General features: G+C 34.6%; 3 protein-coding genes across 3 annotated transcripts; all 3 read left to right on the top strand.

The window, feature by feature from the left end:
• Nucleotides 1-255: 255 nt before the first annotated feature.
• aux (cyclin-G-associated kinase) lies at nt 256-8709 on the top strand. The gene is made up of 15 exons (XM_069043450.1): nt 256-474; nt 533-594; nt 644-818; nt 880-1145; nt 1197-1419; nt 1501-1888; nt 1936-2275; nt 5925-6172; nt 6224-6329; nt 6383-6558; nt 6608-6801; nt 6851-6990; nt 7102-7791; nt 7857-8018; nt 8158-8709. The coding sequence occupies exons 1-15, from the start codon at nt 342-344 to the stop codon at nt 8266-8268; spliced, it is 3414 nt and encodes a 1137-aa protein (XP_068899551.1). The 5' UTR covers nt 256-341; the 3' UTR covers nt 8269-8709.
• Nucleotides 8710-8772: 63 nt separating this feature from the next.
• Nucleotides 8773-10464, top strand: LOC138127405 (sorting nexin-7-like). The gene is made up of 4 exons (XM_069043470.1): nt 8773-8987; nt 9037-9309; nt 9362-9526; nt 9571-10464. The coding sequence occupies exons 1-4, from the start codon at nt 8859-8861 to the stop codon at nt 10381-10383; spliced, it is 1380 nt and encodes a 459-aa protein (XP_068899571.1). The 5' UTR covers nt 8773-8858; the 3' UTR covers nt 10384-10464.
• A 137-nt stretch (nt 10465-10601) lies between these two features.
• Nucleotides 10602-12287, top strand: LOC138127408 (E3 ubiquitin-protein ligase TM129). Its single transcript, XM_069043476.1, has 4 exons — nt 10602-11023; nt 11076-11287; nt 11344-11728; nt 11781-12287. Exons 1-4 carry the CDS (start codon nt 10781-10783, stop codon nt 12051-12053), a joined length of 1113 nt encoding a protein of 370 aa, XP_068899577.1. The 5' UTR covers nt 10602-10780; the 3' UTR covers nt 12054-12287.
• The last annotated feature ends 4106 nt before the right edge of the window (nt 12288-16393 follow it).

Raw genomic sequence — 16393 nt, 5'->3', positions numbered from 1 at the left:
AAACGCGTATCAGTCAATTTTGACATCTGTCAAAACACAATGTAGCCACCATTGATCATTTTTTCAGTGATGTAAATTAATATTTTAGAAAATTCTTAACAATTAATTTACTTCAGATATTGAAGAGATGTAAGTTAAATTGGAAAATAAAACAGCTTTAGCTTAATTTTAGTTCAAATTGATTGATTTGTGAGTCTTGTTCCGTGTATTTTTATTGGCAACATTGATGCGGGGGTGGATTGAAAGTCAAAAACCCTAAGCGGATAGCGAATTGCTAAATTGCTATCAGAGTACTTGGAACAGCAAGTTTGTTATGAGTTTCTGCAAATTTTTCAAGTAAAATGAGTGACTTATTTAAATCAGCTTATGAATATTTTAGTGGTCCTACGAATGGACAGAGTGACAATAGTTTCGTCGGTCAAATAGTCGAAATATCTAATGTTAAATTACGAGTAAAAAAAGTCATAGCTGAAGGTTAATTTTCAATATTGATTTTTCTTAAACATTTTGCAATATTTACAATGATTTTCAGGCGGTTTTGCGGTAGTTTTTGTTGCACAAGATGTAAGCACTGGAAAAGAGTATGCTTTAAAAGTAAGTTCCTAAGAATTTCTTTTTAAATTCTATGCTTGTTCTTTGTTAGAGACTGCTAGCAGCTGATGAAGAGGCTAAAAGAAATATTGTTCAAGAAATGAATATTCTAAAAAAGCTGTCAGGGCACCCCAACATTATTCAGTATTTATCAGCTTCATTTATAGATAAATCGCAAACTGTACATGGGCAAGCTGAATTTCTGTTAGTAACTGAGCTGTGCACAGGTATTATATAAAATAAAAGTGGTTAACGCTAAATTAAATGATACATATGTTAATTTGACAGGAGGTTCTTTGGTTGAAATTTTGCAATCTCGCACGAGTCCTTTTGATCCTGAAATTATAACACAAATATTTTATCAAACATGTAAAGCCTTATCACATATGCACTCACAGAACCCTCCAATTATTCACAGAGACTTAAAAATTGAAAATTTATTAATTAGTAAAGATGGTGCAATAAAATTGTGTGATTTTGGTTCAGCCACTATTGAGATATATAGACCAGACTTGACTTGGTCTGCGAATGAACATTCCAGTATAGAAGAACATGTAATTTCACAAAAAAAAGATTTTGCAGTAAAATACAACTTCTACTTTTAGATGGCAAAATTTACAACTCCAATGTATAGGGCACCAGAAATGGTGGACACTTGGAATAATTATTACATAGGACCCCCTGTAGATATATGGGCTTTAGGTTGCATTTTATACACCTTTTGTTACATGAAACATCCATTTGAAGACAGTGCTAAATTGAGAATTATAAATGCCAATTACAATCTTCCTGTCGATCCAAAATACTCATGCTTCCATGACATTATTCGTAAGTAATTCTATTGTTGCTCAATTCTGGCTCATTTTAAACATCTAAAAATAACTATATTATTTTGACATTTACATCAAGGTGGTTGTCTGCAAGTAAATCCTGAACAAAGATTAACTGTGACTGGAGTATTGGAACGCATTGCCGCTATTGCCGAATCAAATGGTTATAATCTGAGAGCCCCATTGCAGTTTCAGCAGAAACTGAATACTGAACCTGATCATAGTTATGGCGATGGCGTCCACAACAACAGTGTAAAACCGGTCCCACCCAGACCTATACAACCACCCAAACCACAACCGGCACCTGAAAGGCCCGCACAAGCGCCCCAAAAACCAACAATGCCAGTGCAGCAGAGACCGCCAGAGGTGAAACAGTCGGGATTGTTTTCATCACTGAAAGGGGGAGCTGGTAGTTTTTTGAAAAACTTGAAAGACACGAGCTCCAAAGTGATGGCAACTATGCAACAGTAAGTGCACGATTTTTTTAAATGCTCGTTGCATTGTTTTCTTCTAGATCAATTGCACGAACCGACTTAGATATGAGTTATGTAACTTCCAGAATTTTAGTGATGCCTTTCCCATCAGAGGGCATTGAATCAGCTTACAAAACCAATCATATTGAAGACGTGCGACTGTTTTTAGATTCACGACATCCAAATTTGAAGTATTCCGTTTATAATCTTTCTGGCAAATCATATCATTCGAAATTTGGGCAAACGCGAGTCGTCGATTGTACTTTTGCTTATCCCGAACATTTTAAGGCTCCACTTCTTAATTCTTTGTACCAGTTATGTGAAGATATTTATCAATATTTGGCAGGTGATAGTCGTAACGTGGTTGTCATTCATTGTACGGTAAGTTAAAATAACCTATTCTAACAATTACATTAAACTAAGCGAGATGGGAAGTACAAATTTACTAATATCTTGACCATGTTTTTAACTGGGTTGACAACAAAAATTGTTTGTTGGAAATATAAAGTGTAACCCGCTTATTATACACCTTAAGTTGATTTCATTCCTTATTGAAAAATAGTACAGGGTCATTATAAATGATTGTACCATCGTAGTAGGCGTTGGCGAGCGTTGGTGACTAAATTGAATGTGCGGCAAGCTTGATAACATGAGTGAGACTAGCATCGCCGATAGGTGGCGCTACTGGCGGTAGTGGAAATCTGTCTACTAGTTTGTCTAATAAACAAATTAGATTTAGGGCCAGTTTATAGAAAGAAAATTAAATATTTAATTCGAATTAAATTTTAACCCATGAATCCGAAACTTCGATTGGCTCAATCTAATCACGTGTTCAGTTAATCCCGCATTTGATGACGATTAACTTAATTTCGCTTCTGTAAACTGGCCCCTAGCCTAATAAATGTTCACCTCATTTAAAAAGTTTCTTTAAAATGGATATATTATATCAGCTGTAAATCAGTGATTAATTCAAATGACAAATCCGTTTCAGTACTGGAGGTGTAATTTATATCTATTTAATTATTTTATACAACCGGTCATCACTAATTATTGGAAGAACTTTAACATGTACAATTTGCTGCCGCAACTTTGTTATTTCGGAAAGTTTCTTTGCTTAGATTTATGAAATGCCCGAATTAAAATTTAAACTATTTTATCTATCACCGTGGGATAAGTTATACCATATCACACTCATTTTAGAAGTGTAATAGTCTCCTTGTCCTAATGAGTGCGGTAACGAAATTAGCAACTCACAAATCCAAGGCAACAACAAGCAAATTACATCGCAAAACAATAGTTTCGGCTTTGGAAAATTTAAAATTCCTGTTATTCGGTAACCAAGATGTAAGCATAGACCATTACGCGTTGCTGTCATCTTGGAAAAAAATAGATACTATCGTCACCTTGGTTAATTTATTATATTCTATCAAAGTTGGGTTTTTCTAAGACAATTTTAGCGGTGATAGATAATACATACATATAATCTGTTTCAAAATTAAAAATCCACCAACAGCGCATTCTACCTCGAAAATACAACCGACAACGTCGCCAACTTTTGTTTTTAGTGTGTCTGCAAGTGTCAGAAAAAAGTGGGGTTATGAAATCAAACTGTTGGACAGTCGTTTTGGTCGTAGTTCATCGTGTTTTTTATTCTTATTTTATTATTTTACTCAAAAAGTATGATATTGTAGCTAAAACCTTTTTGTACATAATAATTATTTTGTGTTTCGTAAATAAATTCAACAGTTCAATGTCAAATTTTGGCGGGAGGTTTAGCCAACCCAAAAAAATTAAACTTTTTCTAGGGATTTCTTTTTTTCTGCCAACATAATTCAACACGTGGAGGGAGAAAAGACTTTTCTCCCTCCACGATTCAACAGGTGGTGGATTTTTGATTTTGAAACAAATTATAGTTATTTACGAACCGAGTGCGAGAAGACATTTTTCACGCATGAGCGCATTATTTGATACACGAGCGACGAAGGAGCGAGGACTTCATTTGCGCAAATGTGCCGAATACGTCTTCGCGCATTGAAGTTTGTACAATATTTTTTGAAACCAACATTATGTTTGATCGTGTAGGTACAGTTGCGGAAATAAAATTTCAGGCAGTATTGTCAATGTTATAAGGTTATAACATAAACTCGTAAAACAACCTTTACATTAATAACCTCACTTTTTTCTATTGTCATATTTTTCTCTTTTTGGCATATATTGCATTCAAAAAATTGTGATTTGTGACATAATAACAGGTAGTCAACATATCAAAGCTATTATTTAATTACACTCAGTGCAATTAATTCAAAATTCAAAAAATGTCAGTGTGACTGACAGAAAAGTTTAATGTTTGAATGTCAGTCACCAATCATCATGTCACTAAAAAGTGGTTTACAGAGATTTTGTTGAAGTGACAGAAAAATACTGCCCGAAATTTAAATTCCGCAACTGTACTATCGCGGCCATCCAAAAGTGAACTTTTTTTTTATAATTTGATTTTTACTTTAAATCATAGGCGTCCTAAAATGTCAAAGTTTGACACTAGCGTTAAAAAAATTATTTAAACAATTTTTTTAAAATGCCACATCTCCGATTCAGACAGCTAAGGCTATTGCAAAGCTAGAAGAAAATTGGTCGGCTGCTGTGGCGAGAGAATTACGTTGCAGTAAGATTTGCATCTTCAATATAAAGAGGCGTTGGCAAGAAAACAGGCTTGGGAGGCCAATACGAATTTACTTTCACTTTAATAATGTATTAATTAGGTACTTCCAAGCCTTATTTTTATTAAAAATTATTTATTACAACTTTTTATTATTAAAATAGTAACGCCTGCCCCACAAACGCCAATGAATACAGCCTGATTTAATCTAACGAAAAATACGGATATTTGCGCAAGCTATCGTTCACTTTTGGATGGCCGCGATTGTACTGTCGCGAGCAAAAAAAACTGGTCGTCAAAATCATGCTTTGACACAACAGAAAATGCTCTATTCTAAAACGGTCAAAAATATCATAACCTATCATCATGTTGTATGACATTATTCGTCATTTTTTTCAGGCAGGGAAAAATTTTCAATTTGTGACAATCTAACCAAATTTTGAAATGACATTGACGACCAGAATTTTTTGCTCGCGACAGTACCCTTTCGAAATGTTCACCATCCAAATTGGAGAAATGGCGTTTTGTAAACCAGATTTTATTATTATCAAGTCAAATTATTATTTTCCGAATGTTCAAAAAGGCGAATGCTTTTTGAATGATTTTGAAGCACTAGTGCGTGAAATCTACGCTCGCGGTTAACTGTCATTTTGTTGACATTGTACAACATAATCAAGCAGGGAAAATTTTTAATTTGTGAGGACCTTAAAATAAGATTGACTACCAAAATGTATTACTCGGAACACCGTACGAACACGTTCAAAATCCATTGATAATTTTCTATAAATACTTAAGTGATATCATAAAAATAAATTATATTAAAATTCATTTAGTAAACGTTAGATAGATAGGTAATAGTAGTTTATTTGACGAGTTTGTGTGTAAATTGGGCCTTTTTTGGCACGCGTGGGCCATTTTAAAACGCGAGTGAAACGAGCGTTTTAAAGGCCCACGAGTGCCAAAAAAGGCCCAATTTACACACGAACGAGTTGAATACAACGTTTTTTTGTTCGACGAGCCCCTTAAAGGCTCCAAATCGCTTAAAACCTTTAAAATTAGCTGACATTTATCAAAATCCGTTCACATAGGACAAAATTCTCAAATTCTGACAGTGTCGAACAAAAAATTTTTAAATTGATGGTAACAGATGTTTTGATTATTTGTTGTATGAATCTTAAAATACATGGACGTTAACAAAACGTTAAAGTCATGAATAGAATTTTCAGTTTACTTGATTGGTTTATTATTAGACGCGTGAAGCTGTTGCTCAAGACCTTTGTCTACATCTGCGAATGAATAGTAACAGAGATTTACCAGCCTACTTTCATCTTATTTATTCAATAATTTTTATCAGCTTAAATTTTATTTTATTAGGATGGCAAAGCTACTTCCGCTACTCTGGTATGCGGTTTATTTATTTATTCATTCCTTTACGAAGTTCCTGAAGATGCTTTACAAATGTTTGCTGTGAAACGTTGTCCCCCAAACATGAGACCTTCCGAGCTGAGATATCTCTACTATTTATCTGACATCGTTAAAGATCCACCCACTTATCCGCATTATAAACCGGTGACATTGGTATCCATTCAGATGCAACCAATTCCGCTCTTTACCAAAATCAGGTCAGTTTTAACACAACTGGTCATGACGCAATTGATCGTTTCGATTTTTAGAGATGGCTGTCGGCCTTACTTGGAAGTTTACAGCGAAAACCGTTGCGTACTCTCTACTTTGCAAGATTACGAAAGGATGAGATTGTACAACGTGAGCGAGGGAAAAGTAAATTTCAGAATTTGTTAAAAAAAAAACTCAGTTTGAATCGATTCTTTCAGGTTCTTTTGCCGATCAACACCAGCGTCTGTGGCGATGTTTGCATCATTATTTATCACGCACGCAACATTTTAGGGGGTGTGATGACGCAAGGTAAAGCCACTGGTATCAAAATCTGTCAGGTACAATTCCATACAGGTTTCATACCTGAAGAAGAGACCTGTCTAAAATTCAACAAGTATAGAAACGTAAAAGTGTGGGACACTCTTAGTCAATTCGGTTTGTAGATCCGAATTGGATGAACTATCTGACGGACAAGATCATTACCAAGAGAGATTTTCTGTTTTCTTGAATGTTTTTGTGTCTGATGCCGAGAGAAAACCGTCGCAACCACCACCGTGGCTAACGGACAAAACCAAACGCGTTTGTGATACTATGTTTAACTCAAAATTAGAACAAGATGAAACTATAGACAATTTTGGTAGGTTTTCATTGTTTTGTGAGCGTGTGTTAGGGAAAAATTTTTGCAGCCAGTAAACCACAACGGGTACAACCTTCACCTAGGAGGCCGCCCGAGCGTCCTACCAGACCGGCACCCCCTTCACCACGGCCTGCACATGTTGAACTGGAACAAAAAGATTCAAGCGATTCCGACGGCGAACAAATCATCGTAAGTTTTTACAATTAAATTTTTTTGCAGTTTATGAAAACTATTCACAATAACTGTTGATTGCAAATTTCGAGGTTATGAATAAATCATGAGGTGAACTATTTGTTTCAGCCCACTTCTAAGCCCGTTGAGCCTTTAGTGGAGGCTGTAGATTTACTTAACTTGAACACGACCTCAGACTCGGTGATGAGTAACATAAAGCCCTCGCCCAGCTCAAACTTCGATCTCCTTAGCGGCTTAGCGGACTCCTCAAATGACAACTTTGCCAACTTCACGTCATCTAACGCCTCAAACTTGCCAACGAATCCGCAACCCACGACTTTATTCGATCCGTTCGGTGGGTCGGACACCCAAAACAATTTATTGGGCGATTGGGGTGGATTCAATTCGGCTCCAGCGCCTCCGTCAGCCGAGGCTCCCCCGCAAAAACCAACCGACTTCTTTGCCGATTTGGGTAATTTGGGCGGCGGGATGTGGCAGAGTAACGCGTCCTCGCCCAATAAAGCACCTCCGACGACTCCGCAACACATTCCGTCTGGAACTCCCAAACACAAGCCGGGTACACCGCAACACCAAGCGAAATCTCCAGCAGATTACAGTCGATCTCATTTTGAAACGCTCAATGATAAGAACGAGCCGAAAACCAAAGTTAAAAGTGACGACGTTTTTGGAGATTTGCTTGGATCGCAGGGTTACAAATTTACAGCGAAAAAAGATAATACACCTAGAACAATCAACGATATGAGGAAAGAGGATATGGCCACTTACATGGATCCGGATAAAATCAAAATTATAGAGTGGGTAAGAAATGTTAAGAAATTGGAACTGAGGACTGCTGTATGTACGTATGTTTTTTAATGTCACAGAAAGAAGGCAAGAAGAACAATATTAGGGCTTTGTTGTGTTCACTGCACACAGTGGTATGGGAGGGGGCAAAGTGGAATAAATGTGATATGCACCAACTCGTCTCAGCAGCTGATGTTAAAAAAGCTTACAGAAAAGCATGTCTGGCAGTACATCCTGACAAGGTAAGTTGGTATTGGCAGCACTACGCTCACAAGTTCTTGTCACTAAAACAGGCTACAATAACTGTTTATGCATTTATAAACTGCATGGACACATTTCACTTAAACAATGTGTAACTGACGGATTGAATATTTTTTGCAGCAAGGCGGAACTGATAATGAAAATATGGCGAAACTTATATTCATGGAATTAAATAATGCCTGGAGTGACTTTGAAAATGATGCCTCTCAGCAAAATATGTTTGCTAGTTAATTCTTCTCGTGTCATGTGATCATTCCATTTTACGATTAACTTATAGTGTATTTATTTTTTAGGAAATTTTGTTTCAATTTAAATTTTACCTTTTGAATCCTAACAATAATGTAGCTCTAAAGTGATGACTTTAATTATTAAATAATGAAAGCAATTGGATTGTCGAATTTAGACAATATTTTAATCCTAGTTACTTTAGAGATGTTGTTGTTAAAAATTTATTGAATTACTGATCGTAATGATATTATTATTATACTTAAAATTTTTATTGTTTCCTGTTTAGAATATATTTTTATATTATGTCAACTTTATATATATATATGTCATCTGTGCAATTTCAACATTACAAATGTGTTTCGTAATTAAACAAGGAATAATTCTATTCGAATTTTATTGAAAGTTGTGAAATTTAAGAAAAAAATAAATGTGAAAAAGCATTCACCGAGACTTTCTCTAGAGGTTGCCTTCCAAATGTACAATGTACATTGACGAATTGACGTGCATAGTTCAATTTTTCGCCGCAGTAATTACGCCCATTTGTCCCAATTAACTTAACCTCACTTTTGCCAAAAATAAATAAATTTTTTACAATGGCAACTAATACCTCAGCGGTCTTAGATATAGTGTCGGAAAGCAAAGAAATATCATCGATTTTGAAAGACCATAAAGATTTCGACCGGTCGAGTATATGTAGCGGCTCAACTATTGATAATTCTCTTGTAGGTTATGTACAATGATTAGTAAATTTAATTTAATAAATTATTTAAGGTACAGTCACCAAGCTTGGAAAGTTTTTCAACCCTTCAGGATATAGAAAATTTATCAGAGCTTAACATGGATGAAAATTCAGATTTGAGTGTAAAAATTGACAACCCCCAGAAACACCTTGAAACTCTTGAAACCTACATAACGTTTCGCATAACTACTAAAGTAGCGAGAATCGAGTACTCTGACAACGAGTATATCGTCCGGAGACGCTATAATGATTTCATTTGGCTCCGTCAAAAATTAGTTGAATGTCATCCTTTTTGTATAGTTCCAGTAACTGTCACTTGATAATGTTATAAATTTTTAATTACTAATCGATTTTCAGCCGCTGCCGGGTAAACACTCACTTATAGGTCAATTAGATAGATATTCAAAAGATTTTATATTGTTGAGGATGAAAGCTTTAAATGTATTTATTTCAAGAATTGTTAATCATCCCATTTTAAGTTGCAATGAACATTTCAAAGTATTTCTGACGGCTAAGCAACCTGTAAGTAAATAAGAGCTTCAATACCTAGAAGACTTTTTTTTTAGGATTTCAGCTTACATCGAAGACAACGAACAAACTCAGAGACGAAGATCCGCACTTTAAGTCATTCCAATTCAACACATAGCGCACTGAAAAATCGTCACTTAGAATTTGACAAGACCAAAACTTACTTAAATGTGTTATCAGAAAAACTGTCATCCATCGAAAAAATTTCTAGTCGTATTAATAAGGAACGTGCTGACTTTATTTTAGAATTGAACAGTTACCACCCAATATTTACCACTTGGGCCACTACTGAACCTGAGTTAGCTAATATGTTGCAAAGCATTGGAAACGCGGTTGAAAGAAGTACAGCAGCACAAAATATGCTAGTCCAAAGTTATGGAACAATAATTGGTAATCCAATTAGAGATTTCATAACTTACATAGATATAGTACAAGAAACTATAAAGAAACGTGAAGCTTATCAGTATGCTTATGAGAATTCATTGGACGAACTGAATAAGCGGCACAGCGAGAAGGATAAGCTTATAGCTTCATCACACAATCCGTCCCAACAAGCTAGTGGTTTCTCATTGTGGAAACAACCTAGTTGTGATGAAAAATTGGAAAAGTTAGGTGTCTATATTCCCCAGTTACTTAAGAAAGTTGAAGCTAATCAAGACAGCTTGGAATGTGCCAATGAATCGCTAAGAAGCGACTTGGAGCACTGGCAAATTGAAAAGCAACAATGTTTAAAAAAGATTTTATTAGATTTTGTTAATAAGCAAATTGAATACTATCAGGCAACTGTAAGTGCTTGGGAACATGTCACCAATGAAATTGCACCTCAAAACAACGTGGCTGTAACCAAATGATATAAAAAATATCTATTGTAGATCTCATTGTACATTCCTAAATTATTTGAACTAATCTATTTAATAAATATTTCACCAGGTGCCAGTTTTTTTTTTGTTGGTTGCTTCGAGCTGTGAGGTCAAATATCGCGTTGGTATTGATTCAGCGCTAAATTGCTATCTACATCAAAGAGTATCTACATTATTTTGTTGTAACTAAACAATTGGTAATAAATTACATTTTTAAACTATTACTTTGACTTTACGGTCTATACTTTTCTTGAAAGAATATTATCGATATTTTTTAAATACGCAGGGTCACAATGAAATAAATTGCGACTTTTTGGTTTTTGGCATCACTGCATGTTGACATTTACATAACCTAGAAAATGATGTGTATGATTTTCGATTGTCCAGTATGTCAAAAGAGGTGATTGTTTCAATATTTTATATAATTTTAAGTGCTTGTATAATTTACCCCCCTGTTGAATTTGTTTCTGCCGGTTTTACCATACCATGTGTCTTCAGTAGAGTGTTAGGATCGGAAGATGAAGATTTCGTAAGTTACCACATTAAAAGAGTAATTGTAACTTTAGGGGTGTATTCTGTGCTGCCCTTGGGTTATATAATTGCATTGTTCGCTTCAGAATATTTTCAGGATGTAAGTACAAAAAAACAATCGCAAAAAATAAACTGTGATCGAATAATTTTAGGTTAGTTCTTTGATAATAGACGGTTCCCTATTTTGGAGAATTTTTTTCACAACTAGTTTAGCTTTACCGATTTTGGCACTTTACCAGATCAGAAAATGGATTATTGACGATTTTAAATATCACCCAATAGCCATAAATTTGTCAAAGTTCTGTAACAATAACAATCGAGACTGGAAGCGTGTCGCTTCTGACATCAGCACAGAATTCAGACGGTAAATAAATCTTGACGCGTCGTTTTAGTATCTACAAGTTGATGGTATCTTTGTAGCATTGATAAGATCTGTGTGAGAACAAATTCTCTAATCAAAGTAATTGCTACTGAAAATTGGATTTTAAAAGTTACGCCATTCACGATTTTAATAGCCCATCAAAGCGATGCGAGTTTAATAGTGCAGAAAGCAGACACCCATCAAATTTCGCTCGAAACAACCAATGAAACTCAGTATTTAAACATCGCAGTTAAATCAGGACGACAAAACGTTGAAAGTTTTATTATTCGCATTAATGCGACAGATTTTAAGGATTTGGAAGATAGAATCGCTAGAGACATTACGATTCCTCCTAATGTCAAGTTCCATAAAACGGTAGTAGAACAGTTTGTGGATGTTTTTAAAGAGACCATAAAAAGTAATCCCCGATATGAAAACAGAGAGGTTGTAAGAAAGTGAATCGTAAAAAATTTAAATATGACGATATTTTTTGTAGGAATTAGATCAATGTATTGGTTGTATGCAAGCAACGCCGAATATTAAACTTCAAAAGTTATGTGGAGATGATAGCGGACGAAGCGACAGTTGCATGACATGTTACTGCAAACCCATGTGGTGTGTCAATTGTATGGCAAAGTGGTTTGCTTCAAGACAAGAAAGTGATCAACAAAACACTTGGTTGTCATCTAAATGTACCTGTCCGATGTGCAGGTCTAAATTTTGTATTTTAGACGTGTCATTCCTGGATAATGTAGATGTTGAAGAATAAAACAACAAATGATAAATTAAAGGATTACATCATTTCTTTTTTTATTTAGGAAATGTTTGGCGATATGTTTTATCAGATCAATATAAATGTACTGTTAATTTGTGAGATATTATCAAACTTTTGTACGGACCGGACCTAGTTAATTTATTAAAAAATTGTTTTGTTGCTGATAAGATTTAGATCTAAAGTTGCATGGAATATTGTTTTCAACAAATAAAGAGGCATATTTTCTGACTGAGTTTTTAAATTAAATATAAAAATGATAGATTTTTCAAATTAATGTTAAAATGTTCTTCATTGATTTGGCACCTATTTAACTTGATATTTTTAACAAGAAAATAAAACAAATCTGTGTATGTACTTACAGGTGTCCTATTTAAAAATTTCAAGTCATTCAGCTTCTAGGAAATGACGTAAAATGCTGTTATAGAGACTTCATTTAAAACATTAATATTTTTGGAGTCAAACATCATTCATTCATTTGTTTACTAATCTGTAGTTTCGAGGATAGTGATCCTTGTAAAATTGCATGTTTTTCCCCTTTAAACGGAAATACATGCCTAATTTAAAATCGGATGAAAATAATCTATATAATACTGACTAATTTATCTCAAATTTAACAATATTTAGGATAGCCCTTTAAAAAAGTTACATATTTTGTATTGCCACGGAATTATGGAACCCGTATAAATCCAGTTAAAGTTTGTCCAGCAAGAGATTGGTTGACATAAAAATCACTAAATTCTACGTAGAAAAAGTACCGTGTGAACAACAATTACTGATTGAGTTGGCAATAAATTCTGGTGACTTTTATGTCATATTCCAACGAGAAAACCATTTTATTAATAAAAGAATACAAAAACCAAGACGTTTAAATATGAAATGTATACCAGCTGTCAATAATGTCAATAAAACAAACCGAAATAGGTACAATTCACAGTCTTGAAAATTTCATGTAAATTTTTTTATTGCCAACTGAAACAGTTATTGTTGCTCACCCTGTAGTAGGTACCTACCTAGCGCACGTAAAATTTTAAATATACCCTTCCAGCAGCAACATTTTTGCCCTGAAATTATGCTCTAATTAATGTATTCTAGTGCATTTTATAATGTTGGATTACAAGTCTACAATTTAAAATCTCCCAATCTCTCACTGGACGAAGTTTATTAAGGTTTTCCCAAATCTTTAGTCACCGTGTACAATATAATCAACAGAAAAAGGAGGGGCGGCTGTGATGCTATGAAAAACAAAACCTCTGAAAACGTGCAGCGTAGCTTCAGTACTCATACCGGTCAAACTAACTGAGATCAGTGATGACTAATATACAGGGTGATTCATATAGTTTCATAAATATTTTAACCAGTGGCAGATTCCGGTCTCAAAATAAAATTTTGAGTTATGCATCAAAAATTGGCAAAAATTACCATATCGGTTTTTTCACTATTAGTAAATGCCATTCTTCGCTAAATTATTCCACTTTACGCCCAATGTATAACAAATGTCATGAATGTCATAATAGAAGTAAACAATTGTTGCTATAGAGAAAATATTGGTATTATAAAGTTCGCATTAGTTTCATTTTGACAACAATGCCTGACAGGTTGGGAGCGTTTTTTTTAAGCATAAATTTATGGTGGAAACCAGCAATGGTGGGGAGCTGATGGAACTATATTTAGGTACGTCATGACTTGGTGGCAACAAAACATGGATATTAAATAACATCAAAAGTTGAAAACTTTCAAAACTAATAATTAAAAAATGGCAGGACACGTTGCGGAAAAATTGATTTCCGTTAATCTCGTAGATGTTGGACCTTAAAAGTACCTAATCACTTGCGCCGCGATTGCAACAACGGTGTTTTATTCATGTTTTCACAATGATATAAATACCGGGTGATTTTAAATGATTGTGACTTTTTTTCTTAAGTTGGGAACATTTTTCATAAATTATTTTGGTAAACTTGATACCTTAATCAACACATTGGCGTACGTACGTCATTTTGACATTTTATGTATTAATAAATTGTGTCAAATAGGCGAGGACGCCTATGTTTATGTCAACTATCACATTAAAAAGCTGAATAACCAACAATAATATTACCAACCCATGAAAAAGAGTCACATTCATTTAAAATCACCCGGTACAACCATTTTCGTCTTTCCCACACAGTTGCCACATAAATTTCCGTACATAGTTGCCATATTTATCCACAATCATTTTGAATCATCCAATATGTGTATAACACTAGAACCGCAATATTTGCTGTTGCTACTACGTTAATCCATTTATCGCTCAGTTCACAAAGATATCAGACTGCAGGACACCTTTAAAATTTGCATGTTAGGAGTTTTCATAAATCTATCAGATTCAAGGACATATTTCGCTACTCTGCCGTCAACAAATTAATAAATGGATTATGATAAGGATCGGGAGGTTACCTTGATAATAAATTAATGTTTTATAAACCTTATTGATTTGGTTATGTCTGCTGCAGTTTTTGTCGTTTGAAACGACAAATTTGGTACATTTTGTTTACTTCACTTCAACGGGCTCTCACTTTGAATGTACATACTTAGAGCAGGTGGTAGCTAAGCCAGTCACATAAATTAATTAATTTTTGTTTTGCGTTGCTTTATTAAATTTGTATTTTACTCGTATTGTCGTATTAATACTGATATGGGCTCTAATACATTGTTTCTTTTTCTACAATTAATAGGTAAACTCCGTCCAGCGAGAGATTGGGCGATTTTAAATTGTAAACTTGTATCCCAACACTACAAAATGCACTAGAAAATGCTAGAATACATTAATGAGAGCATAATTTCTATTTTGCACCTATAACACAGTCAGTATAACACTCTAACTCTTTTCGATACGCGTTTCAGGAACATTTACTTAAATTTTTAATGTTGGCAGTGACTCATAGGGAGTAGTTGCTACGTGATCACTGCACTTCACGACACTTTAAATTCAAAACTTACAATTGTTTGTCTATTTACCAGCGTTACCATTATTAACCCTTTATATTATACCGAGTGACTATAAATGATTGAAGGAAAATAGTGGATTGGCAACACTGATGCAGTTGGTAGTGTAAGTCTTCTCCTGGATCATCTGTCAATCATTTCTATTTAGGTTAGGTTAAGTCACGAAGTACATTGTCGATTTAGAGTTTTTTGACGTTTGTTTCAATTTTAAAAATTGCGTGTGTCATGCCAACGATGTTGCCAACTAAAGATTTCAAATGTGTCACCAACATAACAAAATAATTTTCAATCATTTACAGTCACTCGGTATTTGCCAATATAGAATTATATTTTGAACTTTTTTTAAATCTAAAGGGCAAAATAGAAAAAATATTGACAAAATGGTGTCTTATAAAACTCGTATAATAAATTACTATTTTCACTACTAGTCTGAGAAGGCGTCATTATTTACTCCTGACCCGAACCCAGAAGTAGGATTTCTCTCCTACTGGTTAATTTTCATTATTTCATTGCTTAACGTAGACGATTTTCATAGCAACCGTTTAGAAATGACAACTCGGATCCGTCGCATCCGACAAAATAATTTTATTAATACCTAATTATTATCAGGGACGCGAGGGTCGCGGGTTCGATTCCGACCCAGGGCGAAAAAAAAAGGCTATATTCTATCTCGTGATTCGGGAGTCACGTTAAGCCATTGGTCCCGGTCTATTGAGTTGGTCATCACGCCCCTCATAGATTTGTAAACCAATCCTAGACTGTGTAACAACATTTAAATTTCAGCAACGGGAATTGTACCGCAATCTCTTTTTAAACATTTAAAAATTCTGGATTTAGGGAACACATTGGTAGTTGAAATTCAAAAAGGTATATTATTATACTCATGTCATATCGTGAGGAAATTCCTTAACATTGACACAAAACATAACAATACACAACAAAGTCAAAATGCGGAGACGAGACGCCGGTAATTATGTTGATAAGCATTGCTCTATTACTTGATAGTATTATCCGTAATAGTGTATGTACTATGTACTCCGGCAAAATTGCCGTGTCGCCGGGTGGCGGAGGGATATATTATCAGAAAGGGTTTTAACGTATCTAGTAGTGTATATATATCGGGTGTCCCAGAACTCGCGCGTCAGCCGTAAACCACACATTCTGTTCTTCCACCTGATATAGGATTTTCAATATTTTTTTTCTTAAACAATTTAGTTTTTAAATTACAGCTATTTTAAGATAGCCAATCACAGAATACTCATTAGTAAGGTGTATTAGGTGAATTGTTCAGTGAACTGTTGTTACCGGGTAACAAAATTAATGTTAAAAGTCAGTATTTGTCTGGTCAACTG

The sequence above is a fragment of the Tenebrio molitor genome, chromosome 3 (assembly GCF_963966145.1).
Source record: "Tenebrio molitor chromosome 3, icTenMoli1.1, whole genome shotgun sequence".
NCBI classification, from domain to species: domain Eukaryota; kingdom Metazoa; phylum Arthropoda; class Insecta; order Coleoptera; family Tenebrionidae; genus Tenebrio; species Tenebrio molitor.
This window is presented reverse-complemented; position numbering and strand designations above follow the sequence as displayed.